General features: G+C 33.3%; 1 protein-coding gene across 8 annotated transcripts in view; it reads left to right on the forward strand.

Annotated features, from left to right (window-relative positions):
* Nucleotides 1-24,927, forward strand: part of IKZF2 (IKAROS family zinc finger 2) — a 147,633-nt gene that overhangs the window by 74,876 nt on the left and 47,830 nt on the right. For 6 of the 8 annotated variants that reach the window (XM_029933905.1, XM_029933907.1, XM_029933902.1 and 3 more), the window contains one exon: nt 22,711-22,977. In XM_029933905.1, coding sequence (XP_029789765.1) covers nt 22,711-22,977 — 267 coding nt within the window. The remainder of the gene's footprint in view (nt 1-22,710; nt 22,978-24,927) is intronic. The other 2 variants (XM_029933908.1, XM_029933910.1) reach the window with 1 other exon arrangement.

The raw sequence follows: 24,927 nt of genomic DNA on the forward strand, positions 1-24,927 counted from the left end.
GGTGAATCTTACGTATGTAAGATGGATATTTCTATCACTTTTAAGTAGGCTGCATAAAGATTTTCCACAGTCCTTTTGGTAAATTTGTGCTATAATGTGTAACAATCTTTTATTCTATGATGACCAAAATTTTTATTGAAGTGATTTGTACATTAGTTATGTGCTTCCATATACTATGTTCTGAGTTCATATACTTTGGTTTTTTTTATAGTGAATTGTAGAATTTAGTTATAGAAGTGGGATATCTCTCGAGCTTTTTCTAGTTGAAAATAACATATAGAAATGTTCCTGGATAATTGAAAATGAGTAACTGTTCTGCAGTGTTGAATATAAGGAAGTGATAGTATACAATTGATGTATCAACTATTTAATTCTAGTATATCCTAATTTACCATAATTAATGCATATATTTGGCTTTTAAGGTCAAAAAGCACATCACATACATTGTCTCATTTACTTTTTTTCTTTTTTTTTTTTAAAGTTTATTTATTATTTTGAGAGAGAGAGGGACAGAGTGTGAGCAAGGGAGGGGCTGAGAGAGAGGGAGACACAGAATCTAAACCAGGCTCCATGCTCTGAGCTGTCAGCACAGAACCCAACGCGGGGCTCAAACTCCCAGACCAAGAGATCATGACCTGAGTTAAAGCCAGGCGCCCAATCGACTGAGCCACCCAGGCGCCCCTCATTTACTTTAAATAAGGGCAAAATATAAGTGCTTTGTCAATATAACTACATTGTAAGCCATCATACATGATTTTCATATATGCATTATATGCCTGATAACACATATTTGCCTCCAAATAATTCTGCCTAGAAGCTCCAGTAGCATAGTTGGTTAGTGTGCAGTACTTCTACAAATACTTTTATGTCTTATTCATATCTTGTTTATGTATTGTGTTTAGGAATTTTTTAGAAATGACATTAAATATACGAAACCCTTTCCTATTCTAGTGTTTTGGAACAAATGGAATAGGTAGAAGTAGGTAGATTTTTCTGTGTAAGTGAAAAACTATGTGGTAATCCATGTGACAACTTCATCCTGGAAAAATTTTAAGTTTTGTAATGGGGTTTTATGAAGCCTCATTTTTTTCCTGACTGTTCACAAAAGTCTAGTTTTAGTTTAAGTGATTTCATAGGTGGAAAAGGGTGGAAGAAAACCATGTGGGGTTTTTTGTTTGTTTGTTTTTACAAGCAGTTATTTTTTTTTAAAAAGCCATAGGTTTTAATGGGTCTTTGTGTTTTAATATCTGTATTTGAATTGTTGTTATACCATTTTTACTTTGTTCTTTCCTGTGTGCCATTAACCTAAATTTGATCAAGTCCAGTGTCTGGATGGTGGGGTATTAGTGTTTCCTTGTGATTATTTTATGCGCAGGGTCCTTTGATAATTCTTATCCCAGGTAAAGAAAGATCATAAATCTTCTGTCCACATACTTTAGGTGCATATCATTCAATACTTGAATTATACAAAGGTAGAAGTCACATGAAAATATTTTACCTGCATTTTTTTCACCCAATAGAGGATGAGTAATATATACTTAGTGTGCTTAATATAAATTAGTGAGTGGTTATTATGTCAACATATAATACCAGTTAATGATAAATTAATGAAATGTTTCCTTGAGGATAACTAGCTATATTTTTAAAGAAGATTTTTATACTACCTCAGAGAAACAGTATTTGTACTATAATTCTTAAGTGAGTGTTGATAAATATTATTTAGATAACACCTATAACACACTGTCACTTAAAAAAATCAACTAATGATACTATAATAAAATCTATATTTGAATTCACATATGGCATAAGATATATATCTTTTCTGCTGAGTGCAACACAAATATACTTGGCCTTTTCACATTTTTCCTGGTTAATCCTAAATATTTCTGTTGATATGTCTAAGTGTTTAAATGACCTGTTGCTAATATAAACACATACAGCATGTTCTAATAGGTAGCTTCAGTAATGAATGGATGGCAAAACTATTAGGAAACTTTCCCCAGTGGGATTTACTATTTTATACTTAACGTTAAGGAATGGTAATGAAGCATATGTTAAAATAATGATAAAGTGGGTGGCCACCTGGGTGGCTCAGTCAGGTAAGCCTTGACTTTGGCTCAGTTCATGATCTCTCATTTCGTGGGTTCGAGCCCTGTGTTGGGCTCTGTGCTGATAGCTCAGAGCCTGGAGCCTGCTTCAGATTCTCTCTCCTTCTCTCTCTGCCCCTCCCTTGCTCATGCTGTCTCTCTCGCTCTCGCTCTCGCTCTTGCTCTCAAAAATAAACAAACATTAAAAAAAATTTTAAGTAAAAAAAAAAAATACGTATAAGACTATATTAAGTGAACAGACAAAATAGAACTTTAACAGAAGAAAATTAAGGCAGGATAGACTTAAGTAAATATTTCTCTTTAGGTGAGACTATTCAAATCATGTTAATAACAGAGTATTAGTATGATAGACGTCTGAGGAAACAATAAATTTGGTTTGAATTCCATTTTTTAATTGTTCCCTAGAAAACTACACTCATAATTCAAATCAGTAAAAGTTAGTTTTAGGGGAAAAAATCTGTTTTATTACATCTTTGCAATAAAGTTTGTACTTGGAGTTAAAAAAATGCCAAGCAAATTATGGTTATATTTAGTGATAATAAGTTGTAGGATTTATAGTAATTAATAATTGTTATAATGTTTTACATCACCATATTGAAGGTGAAATTTTAACAGACTATATAAAAGGAAGATTTTGTGCATTTTTAGTAATTGTAACAACTTCAGAAAATTTAGCGTACTACTACCATAGCAAAACTTGGTAAATATTAAAGTACAGGACAGAATCTAAATTCCAAGTGAAACTTAAGCCATAATCTCTATGTCTTCATTAATGTTATGCCAGTCTTAAATACACACATGCAGACATACACACAAAACATGACACATAATCAGTCTGTTGGATTTAAGAGTTTTGCTTTTGTGAATTCTGATGTTCAGTCTGGATTTTAATCTTTGACGCAAATATTTATATATAATATTTACAACAGAATAATTTTATTCATTTGGATTTAATTTTATATTGGGCTACTAATGAAGGGAAAGTATGAGAAACAAATTCTAATATTGTGGGGGGTTTATGTTTTTAGTTTGAAATGGATCTGTCTTATCAAAGGTCCTTTTTACTTTTTGCTATTTTGACATGCTATTAATTGGTCTATATTTAGATCAATGCTCTGGACATTTCTAACAAAATAGTTAAAAATGCTGTGACTTTTTTAAATTTAAGAGGATATAAAGTACATATATTCAAGGGACTAGGAAAATAAATTATAGATATTGGGGCAACAGGTATATGTTTTTGAACCCCTGGGAATAATAAATGAATTTGAAATTTACTTTTTCTCAACCTCCAGATTATGTTTGTTTTAGAGAGAGTTCACATCATTTCGAATTTCTTTAATTTACATTATTTGTAAATTTGTATGGACCTTTGGTTTCTCAGAAGTTAATGTGGTTTTTACTTTCCTGACTTGAACTTTATATATTTAATATGAAGTTTGCATTTTGGAAAGGTATTTAAGTGTATATTGATTTTTCTGCTACCTTTATTTTGGTATACGAGGTATACCCTTCAGGGGTATAACATGCTATCAGTTGCCCATCAGGTGTTGAATAAATCTCTGTCATAACTGTAAATGTTTTTATGATTGTGAGAAAATTCTTGTATAATACTTCCTTGGAAATGTTTAGTTTTTATAGTTATTCTGTGATAAATATGGAGTTAGTTTATTTCCATTTATTCATTGGGAAACAGAGAACCATGTTGACCTGAATTTTTACTCATCGAAGTTTATTATCAGCCAGCAGTAGAATCTAGGTCTCTTCTAGTTAGATGATTGGTTTATTGTGTTTCATTTCCTATTATCACATTAATTACATTAATTTTCTTTATTAATCTTTATTTGTGATGTTTCTCAAAGAATAGAAAAATAATTTTTATTTCCGTCTTCTCCCCAAATCATGAGTGTATGGACTTGTGATGTATTGTTTAAGTAGACTTTAAGGGTTTTAAGGACAATACTTATATCCATTTCTTAAAACTTCTGCCTTCTTGCAGCCAGGATAATAAGTACTTGCACTGGGTGATAGTATTCTAATATTTGTTAAATATATTCATTATTAAATAGATTAATAAATTAAAAATTGGACATTGAGAATATAGAACAACATTAAGCAGCATAAAATTTGAAGAATAGAGCATAAATTTAAGGTAGATGTGTTTCATTGTCTAGACTTCATCAGGTCCATGTATCATTTGAGTTGAATTTTCATTTCATCTTCTAGGCTATACTTAATTTTTATTAGATTGCCATGTGTAACACTGTTCAGCAAAAGCTTAAAGTAAGAATACTAGAAAATATAAAGTCTGATGTGCCTAATATACAAGGCTTGAAAAGTTGCCCTACAAATGAGAATAAAAAACTAAATATGATGTCTTCTCTTATTAGGCTTACTTTCAGGAGTATTGAAATTCACTAAAACTTCAGGGGCTCATAATTAAAGTCAAGATATGTAGACAGGTATCTTTGCCTTCTCGGTTTTAGAATGAACTGCTCAGTGGCATGCTCCACAACAGAATGTGTTCAACACCCAGTGAATGGTAATGATAACAGAACATGCAGCTGGCGTAGAAATAAATTCTTGACTACCTACTGTATTATTCCTTACCATTGCATTTTACCCTGCCTGCATGTGTTTGGCTACTTTTACTCGACTTACTTGCTGGAGACAGAGTGAACTTAAAGGAAGCAGTTCACTGGTAATATTTGAAGAGATCACCAATGCAAACAAACCAAAAAAAGAAAAAGAAAAAGAAAAAAGAAAGGAATCTGAAAACTAATTTTTTGGCCAATTAGTGACAGAAATTTCTGGGTTACTTATTTTTTTCTTATTTTTATCATTAGCTGATTTGATTAGGAAAAGAAAGAGATTTTAATTTTACCCTTGTCATGCAGTGCGAGCATTCACTGTTCCAAAATGGAACTGACAAGTGAATTTCATTAAGACTGATAACATGGCAGCATAGTGAAAGCTTGCAACTATTATCAGCACATAGAAATTTTAACTAAGCTATTACCTTTTGACCAAATGTTCTATTACTTGTCAGAGCAATCTTGAATCTAATGATGGTGAATATAATGGGTTGGAGAGATTTCATTTTAGATTTTCATTCAAATTTTGTGTGTGTATATGTTTTTTTTCAGGGTTAGTTCACATTGTGGATGAGCTACCTTCATGGTAATAAAAGCAGGCTATTAACTAATTTTATTTGTGATGGGAACAATCTAGGAATTTTTACAATTGCTAGCTGATACTTACATGTATATTTTCAACATTAAACATTTTCCTTTGTTTACACACTAAGAACAAAAATTCAGATAAGTAAAATATTAATGAAATGAAGTTATTTCCAATAAAGGTCTGTACAGTAGGGCTACAAGTCTTTAATTCTAGGAATTTTAGTGAATACCTCTGAGCTTTTCTTGTTCCACATTCTTTGCTTTTATACTACCTCCTCCCTTCACACAAAGAGACTCATGCAGGACTGTCATCACCCTTTGTCTCCATCAGATATGAGCAGAATATGAAAGCAAAGACTATCTCTGATTTGACTGTCATTATATCTTTATTGCTGAGCACAGTATCTGGTATAAAAGTTGTACCCCAGACATTTTTGTAGAATGAATGAACCCTCATACTTTTGTCACCTTAAAATCAGGTATAAAAATCCAACGCTTAGACTCTTTCATGGCATTCAGTTCCTTTTATCTGCAAATTCTTTGCAGTTTTTGTTTATTATGTTGCTTTCTACTCATTTGCATGCTACATAGTAAATTAGTTTGTATTTTGCTGTATATTATAAATCTGTATCCTATCCTATTCTGAGGTCAGTTACCAATAAGTATTTGTTTTATAGTACCTAGTAAAATATGAATGCCTTAAGATGGTACTATCAATTGAAAATGAACTTGGAATTCACATATTTGTAGAAGTTGGATTTTTCCCCCATTTGTTTCCTTTTATAGTCAATACATTATGAGGGTATTTGGCTGGTTCAGAGTCATGGTATACTATTCAGCATTATCATGTGGTCCAGATCTTCAGCTTCCTTTTCTATAAAACAAAGCTAATACCTACCAGAAAAACTTGGGAATCAATGGCTAATGTTGAAGGACACTCAACAAAATGGAACCTCACTAAATGTCAGTACTTCTCCCTATCTTTTCATCCCCTCTTTCATTTGTTAGCCATTTTAAATGGCCCACATAAAGAATAACTTGCTGTGGTCCCATTGGTACTGAATTTAGTCTTTAAGTACCTTGATTCGTTCTTTGTACTTCGAGGGACCTGGATACTATAGTTGGTTTTCCTATCTTTCTCTTCTTCCTCCTCTCAACTTCTATATATTGTGTCAACAAGACATGTGTTCCCCTGGCAGTCCCTGTCAGAGAACTACCTGCATTGTTGGAATCATCTCCATCTCAAACCAGATTCTAACCCATGTTTGTCTTGTTCACCCTTGAACCTCCACCACTTAGCCATGCCCAGTGTATAGATTGCACTCTGTGAATGTGGACTGAATCAACAATGGATTTGCTTATTTATCAACTTTAATGGGAAAGTCATGAAAGCCAGTGAGATCTCTCACCTTGAGGTACAACCGAATGCCTTCCCAAGCACACACTAAATATTTGATGGAGCGGTAACAAGACTTTTACTATCTGAATAGAGAAGCTAAATTTTGTTGGTAAAAGTGATTTATCAGGATCCTTTACCTTAATTTGGTTTTCCTTTGTATGGTTGAAGATACGCCATTTAAGCCTTACTTGATTTCTACCTGGCTCTTTCTGCTTTTATTTTTTTAATATTTATTTTGAAGGAGAGAATGTGAGCAAGTGAAGGGCAGAGAGGCAGAGGGGACAGAGGATCGAACGTGGGCTCTGTGCTGACAGCAGTGAGCCTGATGCAGGGCTCTGACGCATGAAATGTGACATCATGACCTGAGCCAAAGTCAGACACTCAACCTCCTGATCCACCCAGGCACCCATACAAGGCTTTTTCTTAAATAATGTACCTCTCTTTGCCAAAATTGAGCATAGTTACAATTATAAGTCATATACTTTCTATATTATCTGAAAAACTCTAAAGTTTTATTATATTCTCATTAACCTGGTAAATCTGTAATTCTGGTGTCAGCTGGGAATATAAAGCTTCATTCGTTTCATGAAGTTAGTTGAAATTTGGGGGAGAATTTGTTTTCTCTTTGAGTGTAACAAGTTGAACCAGATATTTGAAAATAAGGTTAATCCTAAAATGCATGAAAGTACTATAATGTGTACTGGGTATATATTTCTAAAATATTGTTACACAATTAAAGGAAAGCTATCTTGCCATTAGGTAAAATAGTTAAGCAACAGTTTTAAACTACTTAGAAAGAGCACTATGAAGAAGAAACTAAAATTAATTCAAATGATAGTGTCAACACAGTATCTATAGCTTACTCTTGCAAGGCGCACATTGTTAACTTTGTTAAGGTGGCAGCTTTTGTGGTTTGCTTTAGTTCCAGCGTGTCCCAGAAGGTGTTGTTATACTGTGAAGGTGTTAGGTACTACCGGAACGGAAAAGGAGATAAAATGGGAGGCTCATGAAATGTCTTATCGCTTGGGCCTTCCTGGAGAAACCCAGCTTAAATTTCTAAGCGGTCAGCTTGACATTTTAAAGCAGGGAGAAGTTGTGTCATTATTTCTAGAATACTATGGTAGTTAGAGGAAAAAGATTTAAAGTTCATGGCAGTAATTGCTGACAGCTCCCACGGAATAAAGTGCTTTTAGTAAGCATGTGCTGCTTTGAAAAAAGGCAACTAGGAGTGTGGAAGAGGACGGTGGGCTTTGAGATGGATGACAGAAATGTAGATTTGGGTGTTCTCGTGCTAATTTCATTTATTTTGAAGGTAGAAAGAAGTAAAATGGTTTTAATGGTTCCTGTACGTAAGATCTTCAAGCAGAGAAAGACTCTAGGCTTCTGAAACTAGCAACTAGTATATTTTCAGCAACTCAAAGTACAAAGCGTTGTGGCTGCTTGTCCCAGGGAGCAAGGTAGCTGGTATCACTGGGCTTGATGCCGGCCATGAGAAGTGCTGAGGCAATCCCTACAGTAACTGCATTCCCCCTCCCTGGAAACCTGCAATTTGCCTCTTAGTCCCAGATGGGGAGGAAGCTTGCAAACAGCCACAAGCTGTACATAATGGCAGGGTTCACGTCCTACAGGGACAAAGTAGGAAAAAGAGAAGGTTCAGAAGTGTTGTCTTCATAACATTTTTTGAGTCAAGGGCTTTATGCTTTTTGTGAAGCCTGTAGGACTCTTTAAGTTTTGAGTACATTGTGTTTGTTTTGCTCTTTTTGTCCTCCTGTATGCCAGCCAGTATTCAACTGAAGGAAATACGTGGATGTTGATGGCACATTAGTCACAATACACTATCTTTTCCTTAAGTGTCTAACATTTATTGCTTAATAAAGACCATCATCAACACATACCAACTAGGTTTCCAGTATATATACCGTGTGTGTGTATATATTACATTTACATACACATTACATATATATTACATTAAATATACATTACATATGTACATATACATAATGTATATATACATTAACATTTAAACATTTAAACATGCTCTTACCCACGACCTTCAGAAATGCATTAAGATATGTAGATTTAGGAAAGCTGTTTTAAACCAGAGTTTTTAGATATATGATTTATTATAGATCTTCTTTGAACCCCAAAGTAGGAAGAGATTTTATATAAAGAAGTGTACTCATTTTTAAATGCTTCCTGAATTTTTTTCAGCTTCATTGAAGTGTAACTGATAAATGAAATTATAAAGTGTACATTGTGATTGATTTGATAGATGTATACATTGTGAAAAGAGTCCTCCCAACTAGTTAATTAACACATCCATCACCTCACGTGTTTATCTTTTGTGTGTATGAGAGAACATTTAAGTTCTACCTTCTTATTAAATTTCAGTTATGTAATACAGAATTAACAGTAGTCACCATGTTACACATTAGATCTTCAAACCTTAAAAAAATCTCATAGCTGAAAGTTTACACCCTTTTATTAATCTCTCTGTCCTTCCCTCATCTTCCAGCCCCTGGCAACATACTTCTCTGCTCCCTGTTTCTCTCAGTTTGACTTTTTTTTAGATTCCCATATAAGTGATAACATGCGGCAGTATTTGTCTTTCTCTTGCAACCTTAGATTGTTTGCATATCTTGGCTTCTGTGCAAAAATAAATAAATAAATAACATTAAATTCATAAAGGAAGAAGTAAAACTGACTTTATCTGTAGATGGCATATTATATTTAGAAAACCCTAAATACACCCATCAGAAAAACTGTTAGAACTAACCAACAAATGCAGTAAGGTTGCAGGGTACAAAATCATCATACAAAAATCAGTTGTGTTTCCATATACTAACAATAAACCATCAGATAGATGTTAAGAAAATAGTAAAAAAATTAAAAAAGGAACAGTCTCATTGGTAGTTGCATCAAAAGGAATAAAATACCTAGGGATAAATTAAACCAAGGAGGTAAATATCTGTATGCTGAAAACTGTACAGATTGATGAAAAGAAATTGAAGACGTAAATAAATGAAAAGATACTCCATACTGATAGGCTGGAACAATTAGCATAATTAAAATGCTCATTCTACCCAAAGTAGTCCATAGACGCAATGCAGTCTCTATCAAAATTCTAATGAAATTATCACAGAAATACGGAAAAATGTGTATGGAACCACAAAAGAACCTGAATAGGCAAAACAGTCTTTGAGAAATAAGAAAAAAAAAACTAGAGGCATCACACTTCCTAATTTCAAACCATGTTACAAAACTATTGTAATGAAACCGTATGGTGTGAACATAAAAATAGACACATAGATAAATATAACAGAGAAACCAGAAATCAGCCCATGCATATATGGTCTATTAATTTATATCAACGAAGCCAAGAATACACATAGGGAAGTATAGTCTCTTCAGAATGGTACTGAGAAAACTGGACCCCTGTTGTATACCATACACGAAAATCAACTCAGAATGGGATAAAGACTTATATTTAAGTAAAACTCTTAGAAGAAAATTTAGGGCATAAGCTCCTTGACATCAGTCTTGGCAATGATTTTTTTGTATAAAGAAATTTATATTGACTACTAAGTAGTTAACAGTTATTACCAATTACAAAAATTATGCTTTTGCATAAAATTTCAAGCATAGTCTGGTTGAACCCTAGAATCATAGGTATCACAGACTGAAGGGACCTCAAGAGCCTTGGTCTCAGGCAGATAGGGTTTTAATTATTTTACCTGCACAAATAAGTCGTGTTATTTCCATCTGACAGTTAAGGAAGCGAAGTCTCTAGAAGGTAATCTGCCCAGGTCTAGGTGACAGAGATACAGTGTCAGCACTAAATCATAAGTGAATAGAAGGAGGAATATAACCCAGTTAGTATAGTCTACTTTTGATCTGACCAAAAAGTATCAAGTATTTTTAAATAAGTATATTTAAATGAGTAAGAAATTATTTTACATTTGAGAAATGTAATAACTTATCTTTCTTTACAAGTTTTAAAAAAGTTATTTGTATGTCCTGTATTTGGCATGTCTCACTTGCTCTCTATGATACATAGAATTATGTCATCACTTTAAGACTGTTTCATATACTTTAGTTACGAGCTTTACAAAGCTGGGCAAAGGATGTTCTGAAAATGGGGGCACACAACTCATTGAATAATCAAAACTTCGGTTCACAGATAAATGACATGCTTACAGTAACCACTTCCAATTCAGAAGAAGCTTTCCTTTTGAAATAGTGATCTTATGAGAGTGTTTATTTATGCTCTACATTTTGCACTGAGATTTTATAGTAGTATTATATCCTGGGGAGAGGGCTTACCAGTCATTGTAATTCTCACCACAGTATTTTACTGTGCGTAGTTGCTCATAAATATATATATAAGGTGTACACACACAGACATATACATATATATCCATATTTGCATAAATTTCACAAGTGCCATGGAAGCAGGGACTGTACCTGTCTTGTTCACTGCTGCATTGCAGGACCTGGTAAAGAGCAGATGCTAGTGATTTAGAGTAGCTGAATGAGTGAATTCTAAGGAGTTTCCTCCTTCATATTGTGATCGTTGAAACACAGTCTGTTCATAAGTTGACCGTCGGTACCTGTCTTTGAAATTGCTGCTTTACACACATTAATTCTTATATCTTACTCTATTTTAGACTCTCTTAGATTATTAGAATATTTTTATTTATGTTACTTATTGCATGTATGCATTTCAGACGAGATCGGGGGCATTCAGGGTGGTATGGCCATAGACTCATGTCTGCATTTCAGAAAAAAATGGTGCCGCTCAAAGACGTATCATGCCTTTTCTTCTTTTCATGATTGCCCCCAATGTTGAGTGCTGTTTCTCTTCTCTGTATTAATTCTCTCTCTTCTGTCTTCTCTACCTTAAGTGCCTCTTCCTTCATAGATCCTTCTGTATCATCCTTGTGCTTCTTAGTAAACATACCTCTACACTTACATTTATTTGATGTCCTACATTCTATGATATGCTTTCATATTTTGATCTATTAATGAGTAAAATAGCTCTGATGGTATTTACACACAATTGTATACAGCCCTACAAAGCAGATATTATCATTATTTTGGTTTTATAGGAGAGAAAAATGAGGCAGAGGTTTCTTAAGATCCAGTGGCTAGTAAATGAAAGAGCCTGGCCTTCCACCCAAGAGCACTGAATCTAGATCCCATACTCTTACCACAGGCTATACTGTCTGCTCTAAGTGGTTGCATGCTTTCCCATTTTAGGATTTTTACATAAAGGATATTATCCTCATTTGGCACAGTAGAAAACAGGGAAACGTGACTTAAGGTTCACATGTGTAAAGAACTTAAACACAGGTATTTGAATCCAGCATTTCCATAATTCACTTAGTATCTCCTATGTTGCAATATAATTATTTTTTTTACCTCTTAACATATACTTTATATGACTATCTAAAATGTTAATTCATTAGGAGTATTATTTTTAAAAAAAACCAAAAAAATCATTGCTACTGCATTGTGTAAGGAAGTATCTGATACTGATCTGTTAAAGTTTGGTGGGTGGTTGTCCAGATTCATTTTCCTTAATCACCACTAGAAGTTTTCTCCTCTTTGTTACTATTTGATATATTTTATTAGATATACATTTTTAACTGACTTGCCCTGCATCTCAAGCCAAATGGTAACTCTGCTTCCTACACACAAGCGGTGCAGTATTTATGGTAGAACACCAGGGAAAGAATATCTATAGCCTTGATGTGAGTATGTATGTTCAGAGATTAGAAACCAAGGATATGCAAACCCAGAGCATGAATAGCTGGTGACTTCCTCTGTCACTTCAGTTCAGAGACTACGTAAGCTGCTGAGGTACGCCGCATGGCTTTGGTTCTTTCCTCTGTTGCTGCTGCCCTGTAATAGAAACCCTGCTCCATTTCTTACCTCTTTCTCTTTAGCGTGCCGGCAGCACTGCCTTCTGACCTGGTTTAAGCGTCCTTAGTGACCTCTGGGTCCCTTCTGGAATATGCCCACTCAGCTGGGTTTCACAATAAGGATTTTACTTTTTACAGAAGTTGGTTGAAAATTTGTACTCCCCGTATTAAAGAGATCATTTCATAGTGTAATTTGCTTCACAAACCTCCCACAGTTATGTTAAGCAGATGGTTGCCAAACACCAGTTCAAAGTAGATTGCTCTTATATGAAATAAAATCCGTGCTCAGAAAATCTGGCACTATAAGCTGGTCTTCTTCCAACACAGGCTCTCAGACAAATTTCTCTTTACTCAAAGCTGGCACACTACTGCACCTGTATTAGAAACCCATAAACAACATGTCAGATGGCACACACTAATTCAGTTACTCTTTGTTAACATATTAACATCCCTTTTTTTTTTTTCCTTTACTGGTCACTAGTAACCACTTTGCTTTTGGTGACACAAGGGAAACAGCAAAAATTTGTTCATCAGTGAGTTCTGGGTTCCAGTCTCAGATTTGGCTCTGAATAGTTATGTCACTTGGACATGATACTTCACCCATTCTGAGCATCCTCATCTGTAAAATGAAGATAGTATTAGGTACTTCACAGGGTGGCTGTCATGATGAAATCAGGAGACATATTGTGCACATTTAGTCTTTCCTGTCATACAGTGATCCTTTAATCAAGGTTATATTGATAATGCTTTGTGTTTAAAACCCAGCTCAGTATTGATATATGTGTTTGTCCTCTGTGGTTAATTTATGCAGGGTCTCTGTAACTTTAAAAGAGGAGTATAATATGTAAATAGCAACAGTTCAACAATTATTGAGTGTCTAGTGTATGTAAGGATTTGATGATTTTACAACTGTGAATAAAGATAGCACTTCTTATCAAGGATCTTATGCTACAGGGACTATAGAGTGAAGGCAAATAAACTAATGAAATCACTAGAATGTGTCTTTATGCTCAGGAAATACTTCATGAAAAAAGGTAGAGGATAAGTAACTTTGAATAGCATGTTAATATTGATAGAAATAGGGAAAGGATTCCAGAAAATAATAATAGGAGCCAGGAAGGAAAAAAAGGTAGGTAGAGATATATAGGATGAGTTCCAGGAAAAATGGCTGGAAAAAGTATAAGAAACTAAAAGAAAAACTAAATAGAACATATGGTGGAGACTATGATGGAGCTATCCTGAGGGTGTCTTTAAATTCCACACCAACACCTTTGTATTTAATTTGTAGACAGTGGGCAGTCCTTGAAGACATTTAGTAATATGAGCTCTGCTTTAAGATTAATTGGACAGCTGAATATAATGGAGATGAATTGGGGGAATGGAAAGTGCCAAAAGACAGAAGAGAGACCAGTTAGAAAACTGTTCTGGGTGAAACGGCACAGATAATATTAAATTGTTCTGGGTTACATGAAAATGCAAAAAAAAAAAAAAGGAGATATGCCAGACGTGGCAGATATTGAATCTTTAGAACTTGGCAAATGAAGTTATTCGTTTAAAGGATGGATAAAGGGATAGACTGTTGTTTGCCTGTGGTATTTCTATTTAGAGTAGGCTTACTTCCTCCACATTGTACGTTTCTCATGAACAAGTTGTCTGCCAAAATATTGAAACTTCATCCAGGGGCTACAGTGGTGCTACTGTGCTGAGTTATAAAGGTATGTGGTTTGATGATGGGCATGTAAGGTTCCATGCCTGTGGGAGACCATCAAGGAGTCAGATGCCTTGTCTTCCTTTGTTTTTTTTTCCTACTTTTTTTTTTCGTATAGAGAGGACACATAATATTTTGTTGTGAAGGCCTCTTTAAATGTAAATGAAATATTACATGAGCTGCTCATAGGTATGATTTATCTTTATAACAATTGACACAAAACTGTCAAAACTTGACCACAAAGGAAGTCCTAAAATGCCATCCTCCATAAGCTGTTGGTTTAGAGATTAAAACTGATAATATTGACTTATTCCTCAAATGGCAGACTACCTACCACTGATAAGTCATAGCATGTCATGGAATATAGAAATAAAAAAAGTGGTGGGTGGGTAGAGGGTTCCATATTGACAAATTCTTCAGGAACATAGACCAGCCTTAAGACCAAAGAAAATGCAAAAATTAGGAGGTAGTTGTTTTCAGCAAATACATTCCAGACTGATAGAAAATACTAATTCAATAGTTTCTTTTATGGAAACTTAAAGTATTTTTATTTTATCTGACCATTATAGACTTGAATTCCTAGTATTTGTTCAACCAGTGGACATAGGTTTGATAGCATCTAAAAGATCTATTTGTCCATGACTGATATTTGTACTAAATATAATACTAATAATCCTAATACTATAATACTAATATTTGTTACTTGTTTGATTATAGAACCATTATCATGTATAGAACAATGGCTTAACTAAGAGGCAGAAGATCTGAAGTTGAGATCAGGCAACGTTTACTAGCTTTGTGTTCTTAGAAAAGTCACTAAAAGCCATGCCTCCATTTGTTTATTGGTAACTCCCCTACATATCATTCCTTGTTGAGTATCAGTTGAGACAGGGTATATCATAAAGAATTGTAATAAGTTCCTATTTTTCTGTTATTACTACTATTAAAAGGACTTTACGTCCTTAATGTAAAGAGACTAATTAGTCTTACAGTTTTCATGAACATCAAATGTCATTTTTCCCATATTTCAGATGATGCAGATGGCAGAATGAAAGTAAACAAATATCCCAAGGTCCTGTAATTAGTTAAGTGACAGAAGGGGACAGAAAGATCCTGGTTTTCTGCCTTTAGTCTGATACAGGGAAACTTTCTATGACACTCTTCTTAGAATAAAAATATTTCAGAAGTCAGCACTTGACTTAGTTCTTCTCGTAGGTTAAAAAAAAAAAACCCATAATCTAACTTTATTAGAAAGAGAAGAGAGGGTAGGGAGGAAGAGAAAATGCAGTGATGTGATGTACATAACTGTGAATGTTACCCACAAATGGCTCAGCTGCAGTTTAGCGACACCAGTGTCTGGACTTGTCCAACCATTTATAAAATGAAAACTTTAAGGATGTGAGAAAGCTGTTTTGTGAGGCTTACACACTTATTTATTCACAGTTAAAAGAAACAAAGAGTTGATACTGTGTGAAATTTTGTTGAGGAAATGTTTACAAAACGATTGCACATACCTTAAAATAATTTTTGTTGTGATTTTACTTTAGTTGTTTAGACTGTTGGTAAATTCTCAGTAAATAATTGTGCTTTACATCAGAGTTTTGAAGGCAGTTTGTTTTTCTAACACATTATTTAAAGAGCTGCTGGGCTGTTAACATGGATTTAATCATGTTTGGTGTTTCAGTTTCCATAGTTTAAATGAGAGAGAGTTAGCTCAGAAGCAGCTTCCACAGATTATTAGCTAGACCTATTGATTCAATTAGTGTGCATAGCACCATTTCAAGTAGCTGGCATAGATGGGGAGAAATTGATGCTTGTAAGTAATAACACCCCTTAAGTGTCCTTTTGATTTCTCACACAGCAGAAACCAAGCATATAAAAAGTCCACTTACATATCATACCTAGATTCCCCCCTCCAATTTAGTAATTAAAATATCGCTCTAGTTCCCTTCTATTCACCATTGTGAAACAAATATTTCTTTTCCCTCTTACAGTATTTACTTCCTTTAAAAATTAAAAATTGAAAAATATTATTGGAGACTGAACAGATATAATCACCAATTTGAGGTAATTAATATTGAAAGCCTATTTTATACTCCATATAATGAATACTATATCCTTTCAAATACAGCAAACAAATCATAATCCCTTTATGTTATTTTCCTAACTAGGAAATATTAATAATCTGTTCATGGATTAGTAGAATCCAGTCATACTAATAATAGCATTTTAAGTTGTAGAAAGTTTGAGATATTAAAAATATTTTAATAATGATATTTTAGGTTCTGATTACTATGGTATTTTCCAAACCTGACATTTTAAAATCATAGATTATCTGTTACAACCACATTCTAAGGATCTGGATAGAATTTATTTATTCAATTTGATAATACAAAATGAACAGTTTATTTCACCATTCATATTAAAAATTATCTTTTCCCCCCAAATTGTAAAAATAGAGAATTTTATTATTTGAAGACATCAATTGCCACACATTGTGAAATCATATGCTCTCTTACACAAGTGGGCGACTTGAGGAAGGCATGGAGTAAAAAATAGTAAATGTCCAGTTTCTAAGGAAGAGCCTCTTTCCATTTATGTACAGTTCAGGTCAATAAATTTATTATGTAACCAAATTATATATGTCAGTGAAATATTTCCTTCCTGTTAGTCATGAAATTTTTCATGACCTGTTTCTGAGTATATGTTATCCTGCTAATATGGATTTCTTAGTTAATATTTTTCAGATTTTAGTCTTAAACTTTCATAATTTTAGCAAATTATTACACAAGCAGCAGGCACTTAATATTTGCTAGGTCGTTTATTTTTGAGAGAGAGAGAGAACAAATGGAGGAGGGGCATAGAAAGAAAAAGATTTTGAAGCAGGCTCCAAGCTCTGAGCTGTCAGTACAAAGCCCTACCTGGGATTCGAATTTGTGAACTGCACGATGATGACCTGAGCCGATGTCGGACACTCAACAGACTAAGCCACCCGGTAGCGCCTAGTTCATTTATTTTTAAAGAGAATTCAGTTTTGGTCTTTGTTTTATATTGGTTGAGGTGGGTGAGTTCTAGAGGTATGATATCTATAAGTGTATGTAACAATATTGTACATTTTATTTCCCATTTCATTTTTAAATGGTATATATGAAGTTTTGAACTTGTTAAATTTTCATGGTGTAATAATCGTGGTAAAGAAATTTTTATTATGACATATATTGAATTAAAATAGTTTTTAAACATCTTCACAAAATAACATGATTTTTCCCATTTGGTTCTCTGCTTTTTTTCCCCATAGTAATTTATATCTGCTTATCTATGTAAATACTGATTCTTCTCTCTCTTTATTTAATAGCATATTAGTGAATTAAAGGCAAATCTAGTGTAACTTTAACATTTACTATTATGTGTCTTGAAACAATGATAATTATGAAGCCTTTGATTATAGAGAGCCTAGTATGGTTACTAAAGAAACTTTTATAACTGAAAGTTATTTAGCCTGGGAGCCACTTACAATCCCTTGTGCAAGTCTCTCTACTTCTCTGCGTTGCTGGGGTAATCTGTAAATGCAGGCGATTAAATTATATGTGTTTGTAGCATCTATACGCGATATTCTGAAGTTCAGTAGTACTATAAGAGCACAAAGAAGAGAGGGAGTTTGCATTTGGAAGCAACTTTTTGCATAAAAATGTATGTGGTACTTTTTGTCTTGAAATACATTCACAGATGCCTTATAAAATTGATCATAAAAATCTTTATTAACTATTATTTTACCTGTGTTCATAAACCTCTGAGTCTTTAAAAAAATCAATATATTGATTAACTTTTTCATGATCATTAATGCTGTAAAAGTTGACTTTTTCTTTAAACTGTAAACTATTTTCTCCTTTAACTCGAGAAACAAAGATGCATATATTAAACATCTTTATTTTGTTCATTGAAAAGTTTCAAGTATCTAAATATTATAGTTATTTGTGACTTCAATATTGAATGACTTCAGTATTGAATGACAATGAATGCATTGATCAATTAATTAAAATCTTATTTCACATCCCTTTCATTGCTAATAATTCTGACAAAATATTGTTCTTACTAAGCAATTACTGTTTGTCATTATATAACAATGTGTATAAATTCCTATAGATATGAAGAAAGTAAAACAGGTATATTAAGGAAACATGTTTGAAAAATAATTCTTGGTGTTGAGATTTGTAATAAGATTTCATTTCACTCACACTAACCAATTCTCATCCTCATAGAAATTAGCTCATTCATGAGAGCATCTTCCTGTTACCAAATTATAAAAGAAATACCATATGATTAAGTATAAAAATTTAATTTCAAAGATTTGATAACAAATGTACTATTAATGTTAAACAATGCTTAATAGTTATAATAGCTTTAAGTATTATATATGTATAATAGCTTTATATTTATAGCTACAAATAATCATGTATCTTTCATTAATATATAAACTGTAATTTAGATTGTATATAAGTTAACTGAACACTTGAATTTAATCATTAATGAGTTAAAATATAGTGTCCTGTATTAATTGGAAACATCGTAAATAGCAAAAAAAATTGTGAGGAAATTTATTTTATATTCTTTGAGTAAGGAATTTTTTTCTATTCAACAATTAAAATTCAAAGGCTATTTTAATTGCTTTTTATCCTAAATTTCAACCTAATTTTAGTAACCCAGACTAAATATTAATTAGGATGGGATTTTGTTTGTACTTAGGCCACCATAGTTATACAAAATTTAATCTATGATATGTATATATTAAAATGTGCTGCATTTATTGATTTCCTAAGTCAATACATGTACATTACTATATTTACTATAGCAATAGTGTATACATTCATACATGATAAACATAGAATTCCTAGGGTATAAGACTATTACAGAAAAGATTGTTATAGTTTACCATTTCTTTTGTATTTTAGTTCTAACAAATGTATACTTTTTGTTTTGAATATTCAAGTATATTCCTTTGTAGACAAAGTTCTAACTATAACTTTAATATCCAATAATTTTTAATGACATTTTATCCATGTTGGGTATTATGTTTTGATGTCTGTATTATTATATTCTCGTTAAGAAAAAAGATGGTCATTTAATATATCAAGTCATAGTCTTCATAGTTTCAGACTCAGACCTGCACTTTTTTTTTTAAAGAAATGGAAATATCTTTTCCAACTCGATTATTTTTTTAATGTTTTATTTATTTTTGAGAGAGAGAGACAGAGTGTAAGTGGGGAGGGGCAGAGAGAGAGAGAGGAAAACACAGAATCCAAAGCAGGCTCCCATTGTTTGAGCTGTCAGCACAGAGCCTGACTCAGGGCTCAAATTCATGGACTGTGAGATTATGACCTGAGCTGAAGTCAGCCGCTTAACCAACTGAGCCACCCAGGCACCCCTCATACCTACATTTTTAAGATACATTTTTTCAGTTCTTGAAATCGAATGCTGGTAGACTTTACACTCATTAAATGTAGCTGATCAGATGTTGATCAGTTCAGAAATATAAATGACGGCATTCCTGTGCCATTTATAATCTTTCTTACGTCCCTTAAATGTGTGGAACAATTTGCTCACAGAGTGGAATATGAAGTCATGCTAGATAAAATCAGACTTTTCATTTATTTTCTTAACTTTTTCTTTAAATGGGAGTTATGAAACATGGGACTACATAGGGCAAAAATTAGTGTTTTACTCTGATTAGAATAACCTTTGTTCCCAGGAAAAAAAATCATGGGAAAATTTCATGAAATATGGAAAAACTTAGTGAAGCAAAATACAGTATCTAGAAACCGTAATTGAAAACTTAAAAAATTCAAATTGTAAAATTAGTGTATATGCTTTCGAAATACTCAAGTAATAAGCTTAACCAGTATTTTTGTAAAAATACAACACACAAGGCTAAGTTCCTTAGTATATAAAGCATTTAAATTCAGTGAGAAGACCAACAACCTAGTAGAAAAATGTCAAAGAACTTTCATAGACAACTCCTCAAAAAACCCCAAACATTTAAACATCTAGGTCTATAAATGCTCAACTTCACCTATAAAAAATTTTTTTAAAGATTAAAATCTATGGTAAAATACCAGTTTTTATCTATCAGATTGACAGTTCAATGCGATATTATGTAATAAAATCTATAATAGCAATCAACAATATAAAATTTCTATCACTAGATCCTAGGAATAAATTAAATTGATAAAATAGATTCTGTGAAGGCATTAAAAAGAACAGTGTCTATTTCTGTGTACTAACATGGAAAATTAAATAGATATTATTAAATGAAGAAAGCAAAGTTAAGGTTAGGTAAATTATACACTCCAGTTTGTGTAAAAAGACTAGCATCTACAGACACAGACATATACACACACACACACACGAACACACCCCCTTCTTCTGAATTAGAAATTAGGGATAATGGTTGCTTTTGAGAATTTAATGGGATGGCAAAGTTTGGGTAGACAAGGACATAATTTCCATTTTTCCTTACTATATTCATGTATTTTTTAAACATACAAAACAATTCTAAAAAAAAAATCTTAATTTACTAAAGCATCTCAGTGAATACTGCCTGGAAACCTCCTAGATGCCACACATTTTTTAAGCATGTTGGTGATATTAATAAGATGGATAAAATATTGTCTCCACCTTTCTCAAAATCCAGTAAAATAGTACTGATTTTCTGTTAGAGATGGGGCCAGGAAGGCTATAAAATCTTTTGTAGATTTCAGAGTGGTTTACATACTATAATTCATCTTCATAAACTTTATGGAATAAACAGAGCATTATCTGTCACCAGAAGAATAATAGTTAAGCCCATTTTTCTGTATTTTCTCACCTAATGTTCACATCAGCCTGAGAAAGTAGATACCATTACCATCCTCATTGTATTGAGTACATAGAGAATTTAAGTATCATGCAGGAGGTGTCATGGGCTGGTATTCAAATCCAGGCAGTCTGGTTATGGGATCCTCACTCTTACTAGCTAACCTGTTCTACTTAAATTTCATTTTGAAATTTGGATTCATTTGTAGTTTGCAAACAAAAGAGAAAAGATTCAGAGGTTAAATGTTTAGTTTAAGATTATACTGCTGCTCAATGTCAACGCCAGTTCTAAAGCTCTGGTCTTTGGACTAAAGGCAGTGATCTCATTTTGCACCATGCTGCCTCTATTCTTTAGGGGAGTTCCAAGGAGGGAAACAGGGGAAGAGCCATTGTGATAGCACTACCTGTTTAAAGTACTAATAAAAAATCACAGAATGTGTGGTTTCTCTAAGAAAATCGCAGTAAAAAGAACTTACTTCCTTTTTATGCATGTATTTCCTCCATTCAAGTCCTACCAAATAATTTGTTTTGCTCAGGAACTTTGATATGATTTCTCAAGAAACTTTCAAGATCATTGGATAAAGAAAACAAAACAAAACAAAAAAAAAAAACTGGTATTCATTTAAAGCCTGTTTCTGCTTTGTGAAAAGACTTTGCCAGCAATCCAGAATGAGGGCTGTGCTAACAAAATTCCAACTTTCCTGTGGGATGATCCAAAAACAGCAAACAGAAGGCATTAAATTTCTTAACAGTCACAAGTGTGTGCATGTATGCTATGCCGTTCCTGTCATTCACTGCTTTTTGGTGTGCACAGATTAAAGTTGGAATATTTTGATTTGCAGACTAATGTGTTCTTAGGAGCTTGTGAGGTCTGTGCACTCTGCCCTACATTTGTACAGGTCTTCATTGAATATATGTTTTTAGTCTGATTTTAAGATACTTGCCTTGACAGTATGCCTTTATACATCTAAGACATTTGCTTAGGATCCCAAGTTGTTTCTCTTACTCAGTTCTGAAGCAGGTTTACACAAGTACTCTGATGTGAAACAGAATATGAAGTATATTCATACAATCATATACATATATATAGTATGAATCATATACATGATTGTATGAATTATATACATAGATATGATTGTTAAATTAAGAAGAGGCTGACTACATCACTCAGTGGATTAAGCAATATCTAATCTTGTTTTTCCCAGGATCCTACCTGAGTCTCAAAAAGTAACAAACTCAAAAGCCAGTATCGGAATTCATGACTTGCTTAAAAAGTATACAGCTAAGTTAAAGAAAGAAATACATGCAGACATAAAGTATCATTCGGTTTACCTAGAGCTTTTCTGAACCATCTTCACTCTCATGCCAACGTCACTAAAACACCTGAGAGCACAATATTATCAACATTGCCCTGGTGTTGGCACATTTAGCATTTCCATCTGTGTTAACAGAATGGTACTGGGTGGAGAAGAGGTGTAGGTAACAACACATAACCTGCATTTTAAATGTCTTCATTTCTCTCTCTTTTTTTTAATTACAGCAAATTCAGTAAAGCTAGAAATGCAGAGTGATGAAGAGTGTGAGAGGAAACCCCTGAGCCGTGAAGATGAAATCAGGGGCCATGATGAAGGCAGCGGCCTAGAAGAACCCCTAATTGAGAGCAGCGAGGTGGCTGACAACAGGAAAGTCCAGGAGCTTCAAGGCGAGGGAGGAATCCGGCTTCCGAATGGTAAACTGAAATGTGACGTCTGTGGCATGGTTTGCATTGGGCCCAATGTGCTTATGGTACATAAAAGGAGTCACACTGGTAAGCAGCTGAAAGAATAACCTGATGACTGCCTGTGACATCTGATGTTGATATTACCTGACATCTATTCTCTTTCCTTTTCATTCAGGGGTGGCAGTGGTGAAACTACCTTTTCAGAATTCTGCTAGTATTGGATTGCTGAAAAGCAGAGAGTAGCCTGGGTCTTGACTTCCAGCCTTCAAATCTGAATAGCATATCAGAAAAGAAGTTTGGGATTCAGTTTCCACAATTCTTAATATAGCAATAATATGATAAGGGTTCAAAAGGTATAGGAGAATCTCATTGTGTAACTTAATCTTTTTGTATTTCTATACATATTTTACCATACCCATGGGCAGGTAATATAGTTTGCTAGCTAAGAGTTTATACTATAAAATGGTACTCATCCATTTATATAGAGGTGGATCATTTTCACCTTATCTGGTTAACTTCTTGGAATACAGTTTCCAATCAATCTTTGCCTACCATGGATCTCTGTAGTAGGCAGATATGTTCCCTAGTTCAAGGGTGTTACCATCTTCCTGTGATATTTTTTTGATTATAGCTCCTGCAAAGAGATATGTAGGGTGCAGTATAGCTAGGGTGGTGAGTGTGCTGGCAGGAATGTGCAATTATGGAATAGGATAAGGAAGGAGACCTCAGATCAACTTAATACATACTTTTGGATATTTGAGTAATGTAAAAAACAGCTAATTGAGGAGAAGGCTTTATTTAAATCTCTCTAAATCCTTTGGCAAAATGAAAAAAAAGTTTTTCAAATTAAACAAATGAGATTATGTTAAGAAAAGTGGATGATTAACTCTTAAAAACAGTTTTAAGTTCATATGAAAATCGATTTAAAGATAATACCTTTAACTGTAATGGAAGTAGTATTATATAGCAAAATATTAATCACTAAGACAGAATTTTAAAATTGATGCTCTTTGGAAGAGACATAAATCATAAGGAAGTTGGATTAAAAGATTTATTTCTAATTAATTAATTAGGAGCTGCTTAAAACACGAGAGATACAAGGTATACTGAAGTCTTTCAAGTCCAAATCTCTCATTTACACATGAAGAAAGTGAAGCCCCAAATAGTCAAGTGATTTGTGCATTATCTCTCATGTGGTTATGAGGCTAGACCAAGGTTTCCTGACGCTCAGACTGGTTTTGTTCAATTATATTAAGCTTGGTATCTCAATGCACCAACATTTTTTGATGAGATATGGCCATAAAGCTGATATCTTGAAATTTATAGTAAAAAGTTACACATTAAAATCAGTGTTATCTTAATCAAAATCATCAGCTTTGGAATCTGTACCTTTATTCCAACTGTACAGTTACATGTTTAGTTTTTATTTTGATTTTAATTTCCTTTTTAAATAGCATATTTAAAAAATATTTAATATGAATGCAATTTTTTTTTCTTTACCTTAATTAAAAAATTTTTCTCCCAAGGTGCCTGGGTGACCTAGTTGGTTAAGCATCCAACTTTGGCTCAGGTCATGATCTCGTGGTTTTTGAGTTCCAGCCCCACATCGGGCTCTGTGCTGATGACTCAGAGCCTGTAGCCTGCTTCAGATTCTCTGTCTCCTTCTCTCTCTCTGCCTCTCCCCTGCTTGCACTCTGTTTCTCTCTACAAAATAAACCAACATTAAATTAAAAAAATAAAAAAAAATTTCTCTTAGGAAAGTTAAAAGATCAGGTTTGGTATTTGATAACAAAAAAAAGGAAAAACTATAAAATAATGAGTCTTCTTTTATGCTCAATGTATTCTTTATCTCACTGTGATTATATTGAGGAAGATAACACCCATTCAAATGTGTAACTTTCCCCTTCTAGCAACATACAGACTGAACAAATTAGTCTAATGACTTTTCAGTTGAATTGCAGATAGTATACTTTTCAGCCTTATAATGCACACTAACAACAATTTTTTTTAAGATTTCTAATAAACCTTTTATGGTTT

Source organism: Suricata suricatta, chromosome 3, assembly GCF_006229205.1.
Source record: "Suricata suricatta isolate VVHF042 chromosome 3, meerkat_22Aug2017_6uvM2_HiC, whole genome shotgun sequence".
Lineage (NCBI taxonomy): Eukaryota > Metazoa > Chordata > Mammalia > Carnivora > Herpestidae > Suricata > Suricata suricatta.